Source organism: Lissotriton vulgaris, chromosome 2_1 (genome assembly GCF_964263255.1).
Source record: "Lissotriton vulgaris chromosome 2_1, aLisVul1.2, whole genome shotgun sequence".
Lineage (NCBI taxonomy): Eukaryota > Metazoa > Chordata > Amphibia > Caudata > Salamandridae > Lissotriton > Lissotriton vulgaris.
The window spans coordinates 284,475,275-284,492,587 of record NC_141687.1 but is presented as its reverse complement, the minus strand read 5'-3'; the positions used below and the strand labels follow the sequence as shown (position 1 = coordinate 284,492,587).

Sequence of the window (17,313 nt, the reverse complement as noted above, 5' to 3'; positions counted from 1 at the left end):
AGCGCATGCGAAGGAATTGGACTTTTCCCAGAAGACTTGATCTTTCACATTTGTTCGAATTACGGGTGATATGTCAGGCACTCGAGGCCTTCCTCGCTTCTCGGCCACTCTATCCAGATCTTGACTGACTATATGACCGCAATGTGGTACATCAACAAGTAAGGAGTACGGTTGAATGTCTCGGCAGCTCTGGTTCTGGGCTTAAGCCTGTCAAATCACCTGTCTGGAATGTCTAACGTGAGAGTGGACAGTCTCACTTTGCTTCATCTTGCCGACCATGAGTGGGGTCTTCAACTGGAGGTAGTACAGACCATATTCTAGCTCTGGAGGATTCGTCAAATCAACCTCTTTGCCACCCACGAGAACCTCCTGTTGCAGTAGTAGATTCTACACGCCACCCTCTAAAGCCTCCACACACATGCCTGGAGATTGAACAGGGCAACCAGAGTTCTTAATCCTTGAGCCCTGAAGTGGTAGATGTCACTTTGTGTCCATAGAGACTCCACCAAGACAGTGTACTCTAGTAGATGGAATAAATTAGTCAGATGGGGTATAGGCAACTCTGTAGACCCTCTTCAAGCTCACCTGTCGGACATACTACATTACCCTTTTGCTGGCACAGCAAGAGTGTGCAATGGAAACTGTCCAATTGTCCACTTTCCTCTACTTGCATGACCTGCCGTTCCGTTCTTCACCCATTGTTATGCGATTTTTTTAATCGTCATGAGTCACAGTGGAGCTATGCTTATGACGAGCTGGGCTCGTCACGACCCTGCCCACTGATTAATGCTCCTGCACAGGCGGGGAATCAATCGCGCGAAGGGCGGGGCTCGCCGTTATGACTAGCCCAGCTCGTCATGAGCACAGCTCCACTGTGACTCATGATGTGCTGGGCTCGTCATGAGCTTAGAAGGGGTTAAAGGGGTTTACAAACAAGTTTCCTCCATCTCCCTTTTTATGGCTTGATGGGATCTTAAATGTGCTCTTACATTGTTCCTTTTGTGTACACTATTTGACCACTGCATAGTTGTCATTTAGGTGTGCTCGTGCTCAAGTCAGTCTTTCTGATCGCTGTAACATCACCTACTAGTGTTCGTAAGTTTCAGGTTTTGAGTGTTAAACCACCTTTCACCTACTTTTCTCTGATAATTTTGTGTTAAAAACCAGGGCTCCCGGCCTGCCAAAGGTGGTTTACCCCCTTCCACCAAGGCCAATTTGTCAACCTACCAAACTTCTTCCCGCCCTCATGCCCAACAAAGGAAAAAGAGAATTCGTCATGACCCTTAGGAGAGCAGTCATCTCTTACATTGATAAAGCACTTGAGTTCAGACTGAATGTCCAACTTTTTCTGGAATATGTGGGCAAGATGAAGGGCAAGGCATAAGAGGTCATGATCAAGATGGATAATCCTGTGCATCAAGATGTGCTATGCTCTGGTGCCCAAAGAACCACCAGAAGGTATTCAAGCTCATTTCACCTGAGCCAAGTCTTTTACTTTTGCAGTAGCGAGTGGAGTGCCAGTAACAAACATCAGTAAAGCAACCAACCTGGGCTTCCCTCCACAACTGTGCTAAGCATCAATGTTTGGGCTCAGATGTGAGATGGGGAGGACACTTTTCATGCTCACTCCTTCAGGATATTTTTGTACAACCAGCAATGCACCCATCAACTGGTTGTGGAATGCTTGGGGAATCTATTCAGAAGGTAACGAATCTGCAGATAGATTTCTCTGCAGCAAAACAAGGCATGGCTGTACAGAATAGAACGATCTCCTATTGGATTTTGCTGTGCATTAAGATCTGCTACACATTGTCAAAGCAGCATCCGGAAGGACTAGGGGTTCATTCTGCCGCAGCCAAAGCAGCTACAACTGCATTGGCACGAAGTCTCTCTCTCCTGGACATTTGCCAGACTGCTTCATGGGCATTCTTCTATTCATTTAGGAGTCTTCATTATCTGCACAGGCACTTGCGCAGAGAAGGGCATTTTGCCTGTTCAGTCCCGTCGTACTTTCTGGTTTGAATACATTCACGCACCCACCTTCAAATAGATACTGCTTTAGTTACTATTCAAATAGTGTGGAATCTGCTGCTAGAAGACATTATCAGAGGAACAAGTTACCTTCTGTAAAGCTTTTTCTGGTAGAGACTATCTAAATGAGGTCAACATTGTAAGAAATTAGTTTCCAGTTTGAGGCAGCGGTGTTGAACAAGTAATCTAATTCTTTAGTCGCAGTGTCTCATGGAGTGTTTAATTCACCAAGCTATATGTTAAAATGAGAGACTGCTGAAATAAAATTTTGTCGACAAAAATGATGTGTTTGTTACAGAAAGTGTAAAACAATATAAAATTAGATATACATGTGATAGGTTTAGTTTTTTAGTTTGCCACGTTTGGGTTTGAAAATTAAACGTGTTGCATGTTTGCCTTTTATTTAGCGACATGGAGCACTGTGAAAAGTTTGAGATATCCGAAACCAGCGTGAATAGAGGTCCAGAAAATATACGGCCGGAATGCTTTGAGCTTCTTAGAGTACTGGGCAAAGGTGGCTATGGCAAGGTAAGGAATCTGGATTCCATAACTCAGTTTTATTAACTATATGGAGCTACAGCAGGGTCTCTGAGATTCAAGATAAAGCAGTTGGAGCCTAATATACTATTCTTTTGTCGCACTGCTGATGCTGTTTTTCTACATGCTGCCTCATTTATAATAACGTACAAGGAGCTTCATTTGCACGTTCCTTGAAATGTCTCTGGTTGCAGGGATAGTGGCCTGCGAGAGACAGCTGACTTTCATGCCTGCATGTACAAAACTCCAATTTTGCATCTCCTGCCTCCTAAGGAGTGTGGAGCTGCAATTTAAATGTAGAAAAGCATGATGTAGTGGCTCATTGGGAGAACACACATGCAGTGGTCCCCTGATCTTCTCTATTGCCCCAATGCCTATAGTCGCGAAGTGGGAGCTGATTACAAATGGAAACCCACCTACCTTAAAGTGTTGGTTCAATCTGTGATTTGTAACCACAAATGACACAAGATCTTGATGTATTATAGTGCAATCTGTAAAGGGCAAGGGCCCGTTTCATGATCCCTCTTCGTTGTAAATTGCATTGAGTTGCAGTGTGTACATTGCAACTTTTATTTTTATGGTCGCAGTCTTTAATTTTGCACACCGCTGCAACTGTAAAGACCATATGTATATCATGCCCTTAATTTCTGGTTAAGAGTGTTTGTCAGTGACTTTGCCATGCGTCTGGCCCATCCACTTTCAGGAAAGTAAAAGTCCATGTGCCTCTAGGAAGTATGTTACAATTTTCACCCTCTGTCCACATCCAGCTGACAAAATCTGTATTAGTGTAACACTAATGTGTCTAACGTCATGTACACTAAACTGCTCTCTACTAACTATTGCTCACAATGGTACATTGTGCTCAAATAAAATCCGTAAATTGTTTTTTTCTTTCTTCCAAATGTTTTCAAACCTGGCTACCGATGATTCTGCTTGATGGCCTCAGATAACTGACTGCTGCTGTGACACCAAATTCATTGTCTATATTGTGTATATTTCCATTGTGCAGTATCCTCTGCATAGCAAGTGTATAGGAAAGACGTCTAGTGAATGTGGAATATTCATATTAAGCTTTAGAAATTGGGCTGTATGGGACTAAATTCTAGAGATGCCTAACATTTGTGTCTTCTGTAGGTTTTCCAAGTGAGAAAAGTAGCTGGAGCACATACTGGAAATATATTTGCAATGAAAGTACTTAAAAAGGTATTATTTTTTATCATTTTACTGCATAGGCATCATAGCTCCTATTTATATTGTTCACCTTTGTTGTTGGAATTTGGTGACCACGTTTACATAATGTGAATGCAGTACATAAGAAGGTGAATTAAATATTTTGTTGTACTTGTAAATCAGTGTAATTTACTAAATTTAAAAATGTTTTATTCACAAATCAGTTTGAAATTATTTTACAAAATAGCTGAAAACAATGTGTTGTATATAAACAAATTCAGTGATGTCTAGGATAACTATGAAGGACAGGTAGATTATTTTCATCTGCAGCAGAAAATATTTCACAGCCTCCGCAAAATATGCTACAGATGGGTCCTTGACCAAGGAGAAGCTTAGGGGAGTTAATTGCCCCATTAGTGCCATCCGAGACAATCTTGGACCCCCTCCCAAGAACAGTAAGAACAAGCATTGGAAATGCAATAGGTCTCGCACCATTAGAGTAAGTGCTTTTAGAATTGTTTATGGGGTTTTTTTGTAAATGTTTAGCATTTTTGTTTCCTGTAGCCAATGCTAAAGAATTACAAATAAAAAAAGCCATAAACATTTCTTAAAGCTCTAACTGAAATGGTCTGAGACCTATTGCACTGTGTGAGGGTGAGGGGTTGAGGGTGAGTGAGAGTGAGTGAGGGTGAGGGGTTGAGGTTGAGGGTGAGGTGTTGAGGGTGAGTGAGGGTGAGGGTGAGTGAGGTGTTGAGGGTGAGTGAGGGTGAGGGTGAGTTAGGGTGAGGGGTTGAGGGTGAGTGAGAGTAGTTGAGGCTGAGTGAGGGTGAGTGAGAGTGAGGGTGAGTGAGGGGTTGAGGGTGAAGGTTTGAGGGTGAGGGTGAGGGGTTGAGGGTGAGTGAGGGTGAGGGGTTGAGGGAGGGTGAGTGTGAGTGAGGGTGAGTGAGGGTGAGGAGTTGAGGGAGTGTGAGGGGTTGAGGGTGAGTGAGGGTGAGGCTGAGGTGTTGAGGGTGAGTGAGGGTGAGTGAGAGGTTGAGGGTGTGAGGGTGAGGGGTTGAGGGTGAGGGTGGAGGGTGAGGGTGGGGGGGTGAGGGGGTGAGGGGTGAGGGTGAGGGGGTGAGGGTGTGGGGTGAGAGTGAGGGGGTGAGGGTTAGGGGGTGAATGTTAGGGGGTGTGATTGTTAGGGGGTGTGAGCGTTAGGGGGTGTGAGCGTTAGGGGGTGTGCGGGTTAGGGGGTGTGAGCGTTAGGGGGTGTGCGGGTTAGGGGGTGTGAGGGTGAGTGTGAGTGAGGGGGTGTGAGGCTTCGGGTGTGTGACGTTGCGTGAGTGTGAGTGTGTGTGAGGGTGAGTGAGGGTGTGAGAGGTGTAACTGGCGTGCTGTTCACTCTACACGGTAGGGTAAGCTTTGGTGGCCACACGAACGAAAAACAACGGAGCGAAAAGTGTCCCGCTGGGCGAGATCCGGAGGAAGGTGGGACCCGATTGGGAGACACTGAACCAGCCGCAGCCGAGCACCATTATCTCGCTGCTAAAATCGAGCCCGAGGCGTAAAGCGAGACTGAAGGCCGCAGCTGTGGGAAACTGCGGAGAATGAAGCAAAGCACGCAAAGGTGCCTGGGGCTGGCGGACCGCGCTGCCTCGAGCGCCAGATCTACACATTGCAAGTACACAATTGCTGCGAGAGGGGGCTGTTTAAATATAACTTTTAGGTGCTGGCGCCTGAGCCTTTACCCTATACAAAATGGCGGCACCCCGCAGATTGCTCTCCTGAAGCTGGCTGCCTGATGGAGTGGAGAGCGGGCGGGCAGAGAGAGTGGCTGTGAGCTCCGGGTGCCCGTAACATCTGCTGATGTGACTGACTTTGAAGTGTTGCGCTCACTCACGTGCCAAGAAAATCTTGCAAACACTTTCCCCACCGTGCCACGGTACGTCACAGCCCTCAGGCTCAGGTCGACAACACAAGCATTCCTTGGAGCTGAAAAGGGACAAGAATGTGCTCGATCCGGCGACAAGGCCACATCAGGAGGATGGCTCCAGCACAAGTCAGCACCAACAAGTACATCGGCACCGAAAGCTACCAAACAAACTTTAACCCTGCATTGGCTCCGAAGAAACACTTGGGATCGAGCATCTCTGAATCGAAGCAGGCCTTGGTTCCGAGGACATAAAAACAACATGGCCAAACTTCTGGACACCTGTGGGTACAAAGACACACAGACGACGTGGCTCCTCCTGTCACAGACATAGACTCACCAGTTTCGACAAATGCGACGCGGCAGGCAGGGGAGGGGGCGGAGCGGGGGTGTGGGAGGAGTGCGGGAACAGACGGCGAGGGGAGGAGAGTAGGAGGAGGAGTAGGGGAGGCACGGCCTAGCGGCCATGCAATCAAGAAGTGAGGGGGCGGGAGAGTAGGCAAGGCAGGCGGCTGGGGGCATGTGCACGCGCTTTTAAGCTCAATGCGCATGCGCATTGAGCTTAAAAGTCACGGGCACTGCAAGGAATCGCCACGATTCCTTGCAAGTTGGACAAAGAGTGGATAAGCCCCCATAGTCTCGCTTGCTCGATGCGCATGCGCATCGACAGGCGAGACCTAAAAAGCGAATTGCTGGTTTCGATCTTTGTACTTCGTATAACGTTCAGATTATAGGCATTAAAAGGTGTCCGCTTCGGAGGTGATTGGATGCCAATACATTCCACATCCATGATCTTGCATTCAAGACGGACAACATTGATCTACATTTCAAAGGATACTGATCTCGGTGCATAGATGTTTTGTTGATTGGATCACTTCCCTAGGTGCAAACTAGAGAAGAGACCTCTTGTCTTTTTCTCTCCAAATCGGATATTGATTGAAGACCATCCTCTGTACCAATCACAACAGGAACTCCTCATAAAAAAACCTCTTTATCTAAAAAAATGCCTAACAACCCCACAGTCAAACCACCTCCACAAACGCCGGGAAATAGCAAGATTAATTGAAGTTCCACAATACTTACCTATTAAGAGAACACCTGCTCTTCTCTGAAAGCCGTAAACACATAATTCCATCTCAGATGGGTGCTTACACATCCTTTCCGACCACTGACAAGTTTCCGTTGATGTTAAGACCTTTCAGGAGGTTCTGGAAAGGGGTTTTGCAGCAAATGTCTTGGTCTGTAAAGAAAGTATAAGGCATCTGAGCATGACCAAACCTCTTGAAAATGCATCCACCAGTGATTGAAGAAAAGCTAGGTTAAATGTTGACGTAGATTGATGCGCTTGACCATGAAATATGGGAATATCAAGTGCCTCAAACATAAACAGTATTACTGCTGGGTTATTATGCTATGGCTTATAAGAGTGGGTTTGCCAATGGCCTCCCCGTAGACAAAATGCTAGTGTTCCTGGGGTTCACAAATGTTCTGTGCTGGCTTTAAATTAGGTCATCAGAATCCGTTGATGCTGCAGATTTGGCATCATATGAATATTGTAATGGCAAATCTATGCAGAGATCTTCCTGCCTATATCCCTTGCTTCGTTAAAGCAGAGTGCCCAACACAAAATACTAACTCTTCCTTTAGCTGACAAATTAGCTTTCAGCACTTTTGCCAGAGAAGGAATGCACTGCATTAAAATTGTAGCACTCTCTCAATTAGCTGTGGGTTTAGAGAGATTGAACATAAGCCACTGCAGGTTGAAATGCTGTTACCACCTGTACTAAGTTCAACAGCCTCTTTGCTAACAGCAACACCAATCGTCACAATACCAACACTGAGCACATTTGAAAGAGGCACACTACCGTAACATCTTACAAGCAATGACCCTCCTATTCCAGCCTCATCATTATCCACTGTGATAAGAGTAGCCATCATAACGAGAGTAGTGTTAAAAAAGCAGGTAAAAAAAAGAACTATGCAGATAGGCTGAAAACATTACCTGCCATTTATTTGAGCCTGACCAAACCTTACCATACTTGCATCCTTTCCACTGGACGTTTACCTGTTACAACAAAAGGCAAGCAGTAGAACCTGCATCAAGGCTGCTTAGAAAGCAAGATATTCATGTCAAGTGGTACTTTATAAGAAAAAAGGAACTAAGCAAAAGTTCAGTCCCATCTTTGAATAGAGATTAAGAAGTGGGTGAAAGAGGCATTAGCTACTAACCTCAATGTATACCTGTTCACATTCTTAGTGCTCCATAACATTGGACATTCGTAAGATTTGTAGCAGGGATCAAGCACTTTCAATTCTAAGATCTGCAATTCAGCTGAACATCTGTGCTTTCTTTGTAGTTGTGGCAATACATTTTAGGAAGTAAGTAATTTATACATTTCGCTAACTTAACCACTGGTTTCTCAAAGCAGATCTCAAAGATTGGCTAGACTTCAGCATTACAGGAACAAAGCAGCAGCATTTGCCCTCTGTATTATTTCCAGCAAGCCAAACTCTGAATCAAGACTTAATTACCTGTAGACACTAAGTAGACATGAGAGGACCTATTTGGTGGAAAGACTATTTTTTAATTTAATAGCAATATCACCTCCTGTGAATTGTCATGTGTCAGCTTACCAAGGATCTTTTATGGCTTCAGTGGCCCTGTGCATCTTCAGATTCCCCAATGTTGGAAATTAACGGAAGAACTCCACAGAAGCAAATGGAAGGCCAGTGGGGCTTCAGAGTGGAAATTAGAAGATAGCCGCTGTAAAAATGCTGCAGGCAGTTGTTTCCATATCGAGTAAGACATAAATGCAGTAAAAATTATGCCATTCCAGTAGTAGTCTCCCAATCAGTCAGTGGTGATGGATGCTTGCCTATTTGTTGGTGAGCATAACGTGGAGATTTACAGGTTCAAGGGAAGTGTTCCCACAAGTAGACATTTTGTCGATCTGTGTGCTCAGCAAAATGAGCAATATTCTGAAGTCATTCTAATCCGCACTGATGTGCTTCAAAAGCATGGATTAAATCTGCAATACGACGACTAAATATTGTTCGAGCAAGCAAAGAGTATAAAACACGGAGAACACTTGCACACTAAGTGAAATACCATATATAACCCCCACTGATGAGGTACTAGATCCAATATTCTGCGAGCGGGGAAAACCAGAAATATCGGAGCTTTCTCCAAAAAAGCAATCTTCCAAGGCCAAGCATTCAGGTTTTATGAATCCATATCCAGGTTGACTCTGCTATTGATTGTTCACAGATATTTGTACATTCTTTCAATACACCTGATTCAGAATGTGGTTATGAAGCTCAAGGTGGCTAAGACTGTAAGTCACAGCTCTAGAGCACCGACGTCAGTAGTGATTCACATAACTTCATCTGTCTGGGCAACCATGTAGGAGACTTCATGGCAGACCCAATCTATTGTCCACCTGGAGGCAAGGCAGAAAACATTGCAACAGGTTAGTCATTACATATAACTGCCTTACCATGGCTTTCCTTTTATAATATACACTTAGATTTACTGACCGATTGCATAAACATAATGAATGATTCTAAAGGGCCTTACACCCGCGCCTAGTTTTTGAAGTTGAGGAGGTTATAAATGTGGTGCTTACAAGAAACCCTATGTCCAATGAAGTATCATAAGTCGACTAGCTCTTGGTTTTAAATCCATGCGAGTTTTCTTTATCTTCTAAAAACGTTAACTTAGCAGCCATTGGAGTGCATAAAGACCGTAACATTTTAACCTCTCCGACCTTGTTATTCATTGTACTAGTGCTTAAAGATGTTCTCGGCGGTCTTAGTTATCCTCCTGCCTTGACCTTTTTTACTTTGCTGTCAACAGAGGTAGGCCCTCCATTCTGAAAACATATGTTATGGAAAGCAACTTTCTTAATCGTTATTATCTTTATGCAATATTACAAAGTGTACAAAGTAGGAGGGAAAAAACAGTTACCCCACTCCCTCCCCTGGTCCATTGGTCCACATTGTGCATTAAGGTTTAAGAGAAAGTTGTATACACTGATTTAACTGTATAAAAAGTGTTTGACCTTTAACTCCAACAAACAATATTGTGTTCTAAAGTAAGATTGTTTAAAGAACGTATCCATTTTTTAAAATAAGATGGACTAAAAAAGGTAACCAATTTTTCTTCTAAAAGTAATTTCAGATGACGTATCAATCTGTCCATAGCCTTGCCAACTTTTTTTCTCCATCCCTCCAAAATTTGAAGTCAAAAGTACATTAACAGACAATTTAAACATCAATAATTTATTTTGTTTATTGAATAAACTTGATGTACACTATCATCTGGCTTCTTAGTGTTTAAGACAATTTATCTACCAGCTCGAAGGATGAAGCTGGTAGATAGAGGAGCGGGGGCCCCATGGTATAATGAATCCCTTAGGGGAAAAAAGAGGATGCTACGTAAATCTGAGAGAGCATGGCGGAAGGGATACAGCCTTAACGCACGGAGTCTTTACACACAAGAGCTCGCTTCCTATAAACATGCTATCTTGACAAGGAAAGCTGAGTTCTATGAGGACAGGATTTGTAGAGCTCCGAACCCACAGAAAGAAGTCTTCAAGGTCCTTACGGAACTCAGGAAAAATAAGGAGCAGAGCCCTGAGTTTAGGCAAGAAGACTGCCGAAAATTTCAGGACTACTTCTCCACTAAGATCAAAGATCTCTTATTGGAAATAGCTACTACCCCAATTTTGGACTGTCCTTTACAGATTGTCCCGATCATCCGCCCAGTAGATGATCCCTTGGTCACCATGCCCTTGATTACAAAGGACAGATTGGCAAATCTTGTAGGGCGGGTTAAATCAGGTTCTCGGGCTGACCCGTGTCCCCCGGAGATCTTTAAACTAGCCATGCCAGGCATCGAAGACGATGTTCTGTCTCTCCTCCAATAATTCCCTACAATTAGGACTGGTCCCATCCCCCTTTAAGGAGGAACGGTTGATCCCCCTGCTGAAAAAAACGGGGGCAGACGTAAAGAACTTAAAGAACTTTAGGCCGATCTCTCAGCTCCCATTTCTGGCCAAAGTTCTGGAGCAGCACGTTCTTGCGTATCTCTCTGACAACCTGGAGAAAAATGTCCTACTTGAGGAAAACCAAGCTGGGTTCTGTGCGCATCATAGCACAGAGCTAGTGATGCTATCCATCCTGGATGAGCTAAGGAATAGAGCTGACAAGAAACTTCCTGGGGCCCTGGTGCTATTAGACCTCTCCGCGGCTTTTGACACAGTTTGTCATAGTCAATTGCTGCTGCGGTTGAGGGACTTTGGCATACAGGGCACAGCACTTGTCTGGCTCGCTTCTTTTCTCCAAGGGAGGACTCAGAGAGTTCAATTGGCGGACCTATCCTCAACCACAGTACCTATTACCTGTGGTGTACCACAAGGTTCTGCCCTTTCCCCTCTTTTATTTAATGTTTACTTACAACCCCTGATTTCGGCCCTTAACCAGATGGACTGCCAAATTTACAACTATGCCGACGACACCCAAATTGTCATCCAAATGGAGGATTGTTCGGATGCACACGCAAGAGTGCAGAACATCCTGAGATACACTGCTAATTGGATGTCTCTAAATTAGTTGAAAATCAATCCAGATAAGACAGAGGTTTTGCCAATTACCATCATGGGCAACCCCTGGAATGATCTGTTCTGGCCATCAGAACTAGGAGCGCCTCCAAAACCGGCAGCTGTAGTGAAAAGCCTGGGCATCTCTTTGGACCGGAGTCTGACGATGCAAAGGCAAGTTTCTGGAGTGGTGGGCACGTGTGTGGGCCTACTTCGACAACTTAGGAAAATTTCCTCACTCTTGTCCTTTGCCACCATAAGACGCGCTGTCTCTGCCATGATCCTAGCCAGAATGGATTATGGTAACTCACTTTATGCAGGGCTCCCTCAAAAACTTCTGAACCGGCTGCAAACTGTTATGAATGATGCCGCCAGATTGATTTTCAAGAAACCCCGGAGAACGCATGCCTCTCCCTTATTGCGTGAACTCCACTGGCTACCGGTCAAACAAAGGGTTCTGTTCAAAGGGCTCTGCATCACGCATAAAGCTCTGTATGGAAAGGGGCCAAACTAAGCCCGTCTGGCCCCATACAAGCCTGGTAGACGGCTGCGTTCTTCAGATGCGACTTTGTTAACTCAACCGCGCTTCAAACTATCCACCCTGGGTGGTCGTGCTTTCTCTAACATCTTTCCAGCTGTTTGGAATAATCTACCTACCGATCTGCGCAAAGAATCCAACTTGTTGCCTTTTCGGAAAAAACTGAAAACATTGCTTTTTCAGCGAGCATGGGGTGTGCTGTAATTTTTGACGATCGGCTGTAGAATTTGGTTGGTACATACCTCGAAAAGCGCTTAGAGACCCCGGGGTGATTACGCGCTATATAAATCAAATAAATAAATAAATAAAAATAAATAAAGTCAAAATCAGGCTGGATTAAACTACTGAAAAAGAAATCTCGTGAGGGCTTTCCTGCAAACCAAATGATTAGCCAACTATTCCAGAGCTACAGCAGACTGATTACCTGACCACAGTGACCTTTGTGAATTGTTATGTTGCAGCTGTCCAACAAAACATGGGCAATCCAGAAAGAGGGTCTTAAAGTGTGGTAAATAAATATTTACCGTCGGAATTTCTATGCAGTAAAGTTCAATAAATTAACTCAGTCGAAAATAAGAGGCAAAATCCGTGATATCTGAGTTTAAAAAGGGTTTTATTCCATAAAATGGAATGGTTCGAACCAGGGTATCATGTTCCTTTCACCATAAAGGATCAGGAAGGGATAGACAATACTTTATTGACAGAATACAATATTTATAGTAAATGCATATAATGGTGATGGATACAGAAGGCGTAACAGCTGAGAGAAACGAGATAAGAACACATGTGCGTAACAGAAAGGCGTGCACGAGGGCGTACACAGAGGTGTGTGCTAGAAACGTCACATGAAAGTGTCACAAGTGGGTGGTTACACAGTGGAATCTTGCAGTGTCAGCAGAAATCTGTAGCAAGGATGCGCGCGCAGCAGCATGACGTGTGACTGACGTGAGGCTGGAGGGTGCAGGGGACTTGACATTTAGCACTAGAGGAAAGAGACAGAAGTCTGGCATGTCAGATCGACTCGTTCCTAAATCATATCTGATATCTTGTGTTTAGGGAACTATATTATCTAGAAGGAAAGGTCTCTTGGGCAAAAGCTACTCTATACTGACTATTAATGCGTGCATATGTGACTACGTGTCTGCGTGTAATGCGAGGGGCCATGGGCCTACCATGGTAACGGGAGCAATGAATTACTTGCATGGAGACAGAGAGGCCGGGCCCTTTGCTCTGCAGCCGGGGAAATGTTTATCTATTCTGCTAGACTGGAATGTGTTTTCGAGGAGCTGAACTCGGCTATACTGATAACTTGAAGGCAAAATACTGTCTTTGGCAGGCAAGCAGGCCGAGCCGGGCACCGCTCGCCGCGCAGGGAGTAGGACAGAGGTCAGGGATGCATCCCTCGTTGCAGCTTTCAGGAGGCAGAGAACAGAAAGGGCTCGATGGCAGAAATCAGGGCCTAACTCTGCAGGGCTAGGAAAACGTGAAAGTACACCATGGAAAGACGTTGGCAAGGCATACTTAGGAACTGAATTATCGATCCATTCATGGTGGATCTGAAAGAGGACATGTTAACGTTGGACGCAAATGTATTTGCGTCTTCATAACTGGTAGAGGAGGGAAGTTACATGCACTTTAAGCTCGTACATGGAGTCGGTGGGGTTCACGTTAGGGGACACAATTGACCATAAAAATTCATATTACCTCATTCCCTCCTTGTCCCCTACGGACCCTTCATGATATATCAATCTTCATTAGTCCATCAATCTGTTCATATAACTTCATTTGCTCTTCCTTTTTCAGGCGGGATTTAGAACGTGGACTTGGATGAGGAAAACATGATGTGGCGCACAAGCCGCAAATCGCTGGCCCACATTGTATACATAGGCAACAACTGAATACTATGAGAAGGGCTATTCCGAGGAAGGATAGGACTTTCCAACCCCAGGCTGATAACACGCTCCAGAACCAACCGGACCAAGTCCAGGTGCCTGGATTCTGGTGTATCTGACTTGCAATCTTATGGAGGCGGGTTATGGCTTTATATACTGACGGTGCGTTTTCTGGAATGAAAACACAGCAACTCGATCCGATGACTCTACAGGCTCCGCCCCTATCGGCCAGGATGACGTCAAGAACAAGACGATTTTGAAGGACAAGTAGTCTCATAGCAGACTGTTCCTCTGTTAAGTTGCCTAGGGCGGAAGTAGTTTCATTTACCACTGCTTCAAGGGTTCTGGTCAAATGATGTATTGCTTTGCTATTGAAGATAGCTCCTAAATAGGGAAAGAAACCTTTATTGAAATCTGTATATTGTTCCAATGCCGTTTCAGTATAGTCGACAATCGGGAGATCTCTCTTGTGTCTATTAGGTACTAGCCGGGAGTTCTTATGATAATCAGGAGGAGCTAGAAAAACAGGTGGCAGAAGGAATGCAATGTAACATGTCCCATCCCAATCTAGTGGCAAACGTATATATGCTGTATGACCACAAATGAAATAGGAATGGCGGGTAGCTTTGAATGTAGACTTGCCTTTATCACTGAATTCGATCACAGTAGTACATTTACTATGACCTAGGGGTACTGAACCATTCTTTCTGACACATAATTCGCCTTTGACTGGTAATACTGACATAGAGGGTAAGTCTGGTCCTGTATCAGACTGGACATTCAGAATCATGAGGTTAAGTGTATAATTACCTAATCCATATACTTCATTTTCTAGATCGGTTCCTGTCCTTTGTGGGAGACCCTCCTTGTTAGGGTAACATGCTTTATGCAGAACTGTGTTCAGATTTCCCCATACCCAACTGCCTTGGTAGACTATGGAATCAGAGTCTAAAGAATTTATTAAACTGAACCAGGCACCACAGGAACCATTATGTGTGAACGGATACGGGAAGAGGGGCAAGACTCCCTTGTATTTCTGATAGGGAGGAAGTCGGCCACATATCCAACAATTCGTAGCATTGCTGGTCTGATGGGAATGATGTAACATACTAATAAAAGTATTGTTGCGCAGCGCAAGCCTATAAGATAACTCATGCGGGGGTAATTCGCTGAAAGTATGCTCGACAGTGCTATTTGGAAAGAAATGTGCATGTATGGAAATAGGGAAATACATGTGTAGCAGTAAACTTGCAGCAATAATCGTAAGACTCAGAAAAAACATAATCAATAATGTCACAATACAATGGCTACGAAGAGATTTACAATATTCTCGTTTCTTGAGCTGTTTCTGTCTATCTCTCTCTCTATTGGGATCTAGCTTGTACATGTCAGGAACCTGTCTAACCGCTTCACCTAGGGGAGGACTTAAACAATTAAACTGTCTGACTTGCTAGACCTCAACTTTAAACGGTACTCCTGTTGGGGAGTTTTCTCTACCAGTGGGAGTTTTGTATCAGTCTCTGGGACGGGGCCGGGCTGAGAGTCTGACTCTAGCGGAAGTCCATGATATTTTTTTATATGACTTGAGTGGAGCCAGCCCTTGCGGCCCTCCACTTTCACGGCTGTCCTTGTAGTTAATAAAACAAGCTTCGGCTCCTGCCAGCGGGGCTCCAGCGGACTACTCCTGTCGAAGTTTCTCACAAAGACGAGGTCCCCCGGTATAATCTCGTGTGGCTTCACCTCGGTGTTGTCGGGAAAGGCTGCAGCTACCTGTGAACGGCAAGATTGTAGTGCAGACATCAAGGAGGCAAGGTAATCTGTCAACATGTTACTATCAACATCGGTTATTTTACGAGGCAGAGGCGTCCCCCACATATTCGGTGGCCTACCAAAGACCACCTCGTACGGGGTTAGCCCTGTTCTAGAGTGTGCAACCATTCTCATGTAAAACAATGCGACTGGCAAGCGAACTATCCAGTCTACCCCTTTCTCGGCACAAATCTTAGCAAGACGGGTTTTCAGTGTCTGATTGTGGCGTTCCACGAGACCTGCTGCCTCGGGATGTCGGACGCAGTGGAATTTCCACTGATATCCTAGCAGGAGTGATACCTGCTTCATTAACTCGGACGAGAATGGTTGGCCATTATCTGAATACACGACACGAGGCAAACCGTACCGTGGGAAGAATTCACGAACCAACTGTTTGGCAGTGGTCGGAGCAGTGTAATCTGGGACTGGATATGCTTCTGTCCAACGGCAAAGTGCACATACAACTACGAGGACATATTTGAATCCTCGACATCGTTCCATCTGGATATAATCCATCTGGAGGACTTCAAAAGGGTGATCGGGAGAATTGAATCCACCTTGCTCTACAGGAATGCTTTTACCTGGATTGAACTGACAACAGATCATGCAAGTACGCACTTTCTGTTTTGCTGCTGCTCGTAAATGTTTATTGTACCAGAGATTCTGTAAACTGTCTAACATGGCTTTTTCTCCTAAGTGTGCTGGACTGTGTGCAGTGTTGATCATAACTTGAACCATAGAGTCGGGGAGAAACCATGTGGCTTTTCCCTTCGTCATCCATCCCTGGTCTGTCTGGATCCCTCCTAGTTCAGTCCATTTCTTTATTTCGTCTGGAGTAGCATGTGTCTGTATGTCAATTACATCTAGTGCGGGATCCTTAACTGTCATGCAATGTGTAGGTGTCGGAACTATTGTCTTTGTCATGTCAGCTGCATGTGTGTGAGTCAGAGCTGTGTGTTTCGCGGTTCGATCGGCCAGGTCGTTACCCTGGGAAATAGTATCTGTAACTTTAGTATGTGCCTTGCACTTCATGATAGCTATGGCTGATGGCAAATGTATTGCTTCCAATAATTCTTGAATGAGGGGACCATGTTGGATTTTGGCTCCGTGGGAGGTCAAGAAACCTCTTTCCTGCCAGAGTACACCGAAGTCGTGTACGACTCCAAATGCGTAACGTGAATCTGTGTATATGTTGACATTCCTGTTCTTGGCTACTATACAGGCTCGGGTCAGAGCAACGAGCTCTGCAGCTTGAGCAGACAGTGTATCAATACGGTGTGTTTCCTTAACTTCAGTTTCAGTGGTCACTGCATATGCGGCCACTAATTCTCCTGTGCTTGTTCTCATACATGAACCATCCACGTAAAGTGTCAGGTCTGGGTTAGTCAGTGCAACATCTGCCAAGTCTCGTCGGGGCTTTGTTACTGCATTAATGATCTCTATACAATCATGTGGAACTGAATCTGTAATGTTCGAGGGTAACAATGTGGCAGGATTGAGTATATTACAGCGTCTGATTTCTATGTGTGGCTGGAACAATGTCAATTCATAACCTGTCAGTCGTGCTATAGTCAAGTGTTGAGTCTGTGTTCTGTTTAAGAGAACTTCCACAGAGTGTGGAACTTGTACTGTCAGGGGATGTCCTAACACTATGGAATCACTTTGTCGGATCGCTAAGGCTGTCGCTGCAACTGATTTTAAGCACGTAGGCAGAGCCTGGGCTACTGGGTCTAATGTACTCGAAAAATAAGCACACGGCTTATGTGAACCTGCTTGGTCTTGTGTGAGAACAGATAATGCTGTGCCATCACGTTCTGTAACAAA

At 44.8% G+C, this 17,313-nt stretch overlaps 1 protein-coding gene across 1 annotated transcript in view; it reads left to right on the top strand.

Moving 5' to 3' along the window:
* Window positions 1-17,313, top strand: part of RPS6KB1 (ribosomal protein S6 kinase B1) — a 350,261-nt gene that overhangs the window by 55,662 nt on the left and 277,286 nt on the right. The window contains exons 3-4 of the mRNA XM_086954940.1: window positions 2,439-2,559; window positions 3,703-3,771. Of these exons, the coding sequence (XP_086811066.1) occupies window positions 2,439-2,559; window positions 3,703-3,771 (190 nt within the window). The remainder of the gene's footprint in view (window positions 1-2,438; window positions 2,560-3,702; window positions 3,772-17,313) is intronic.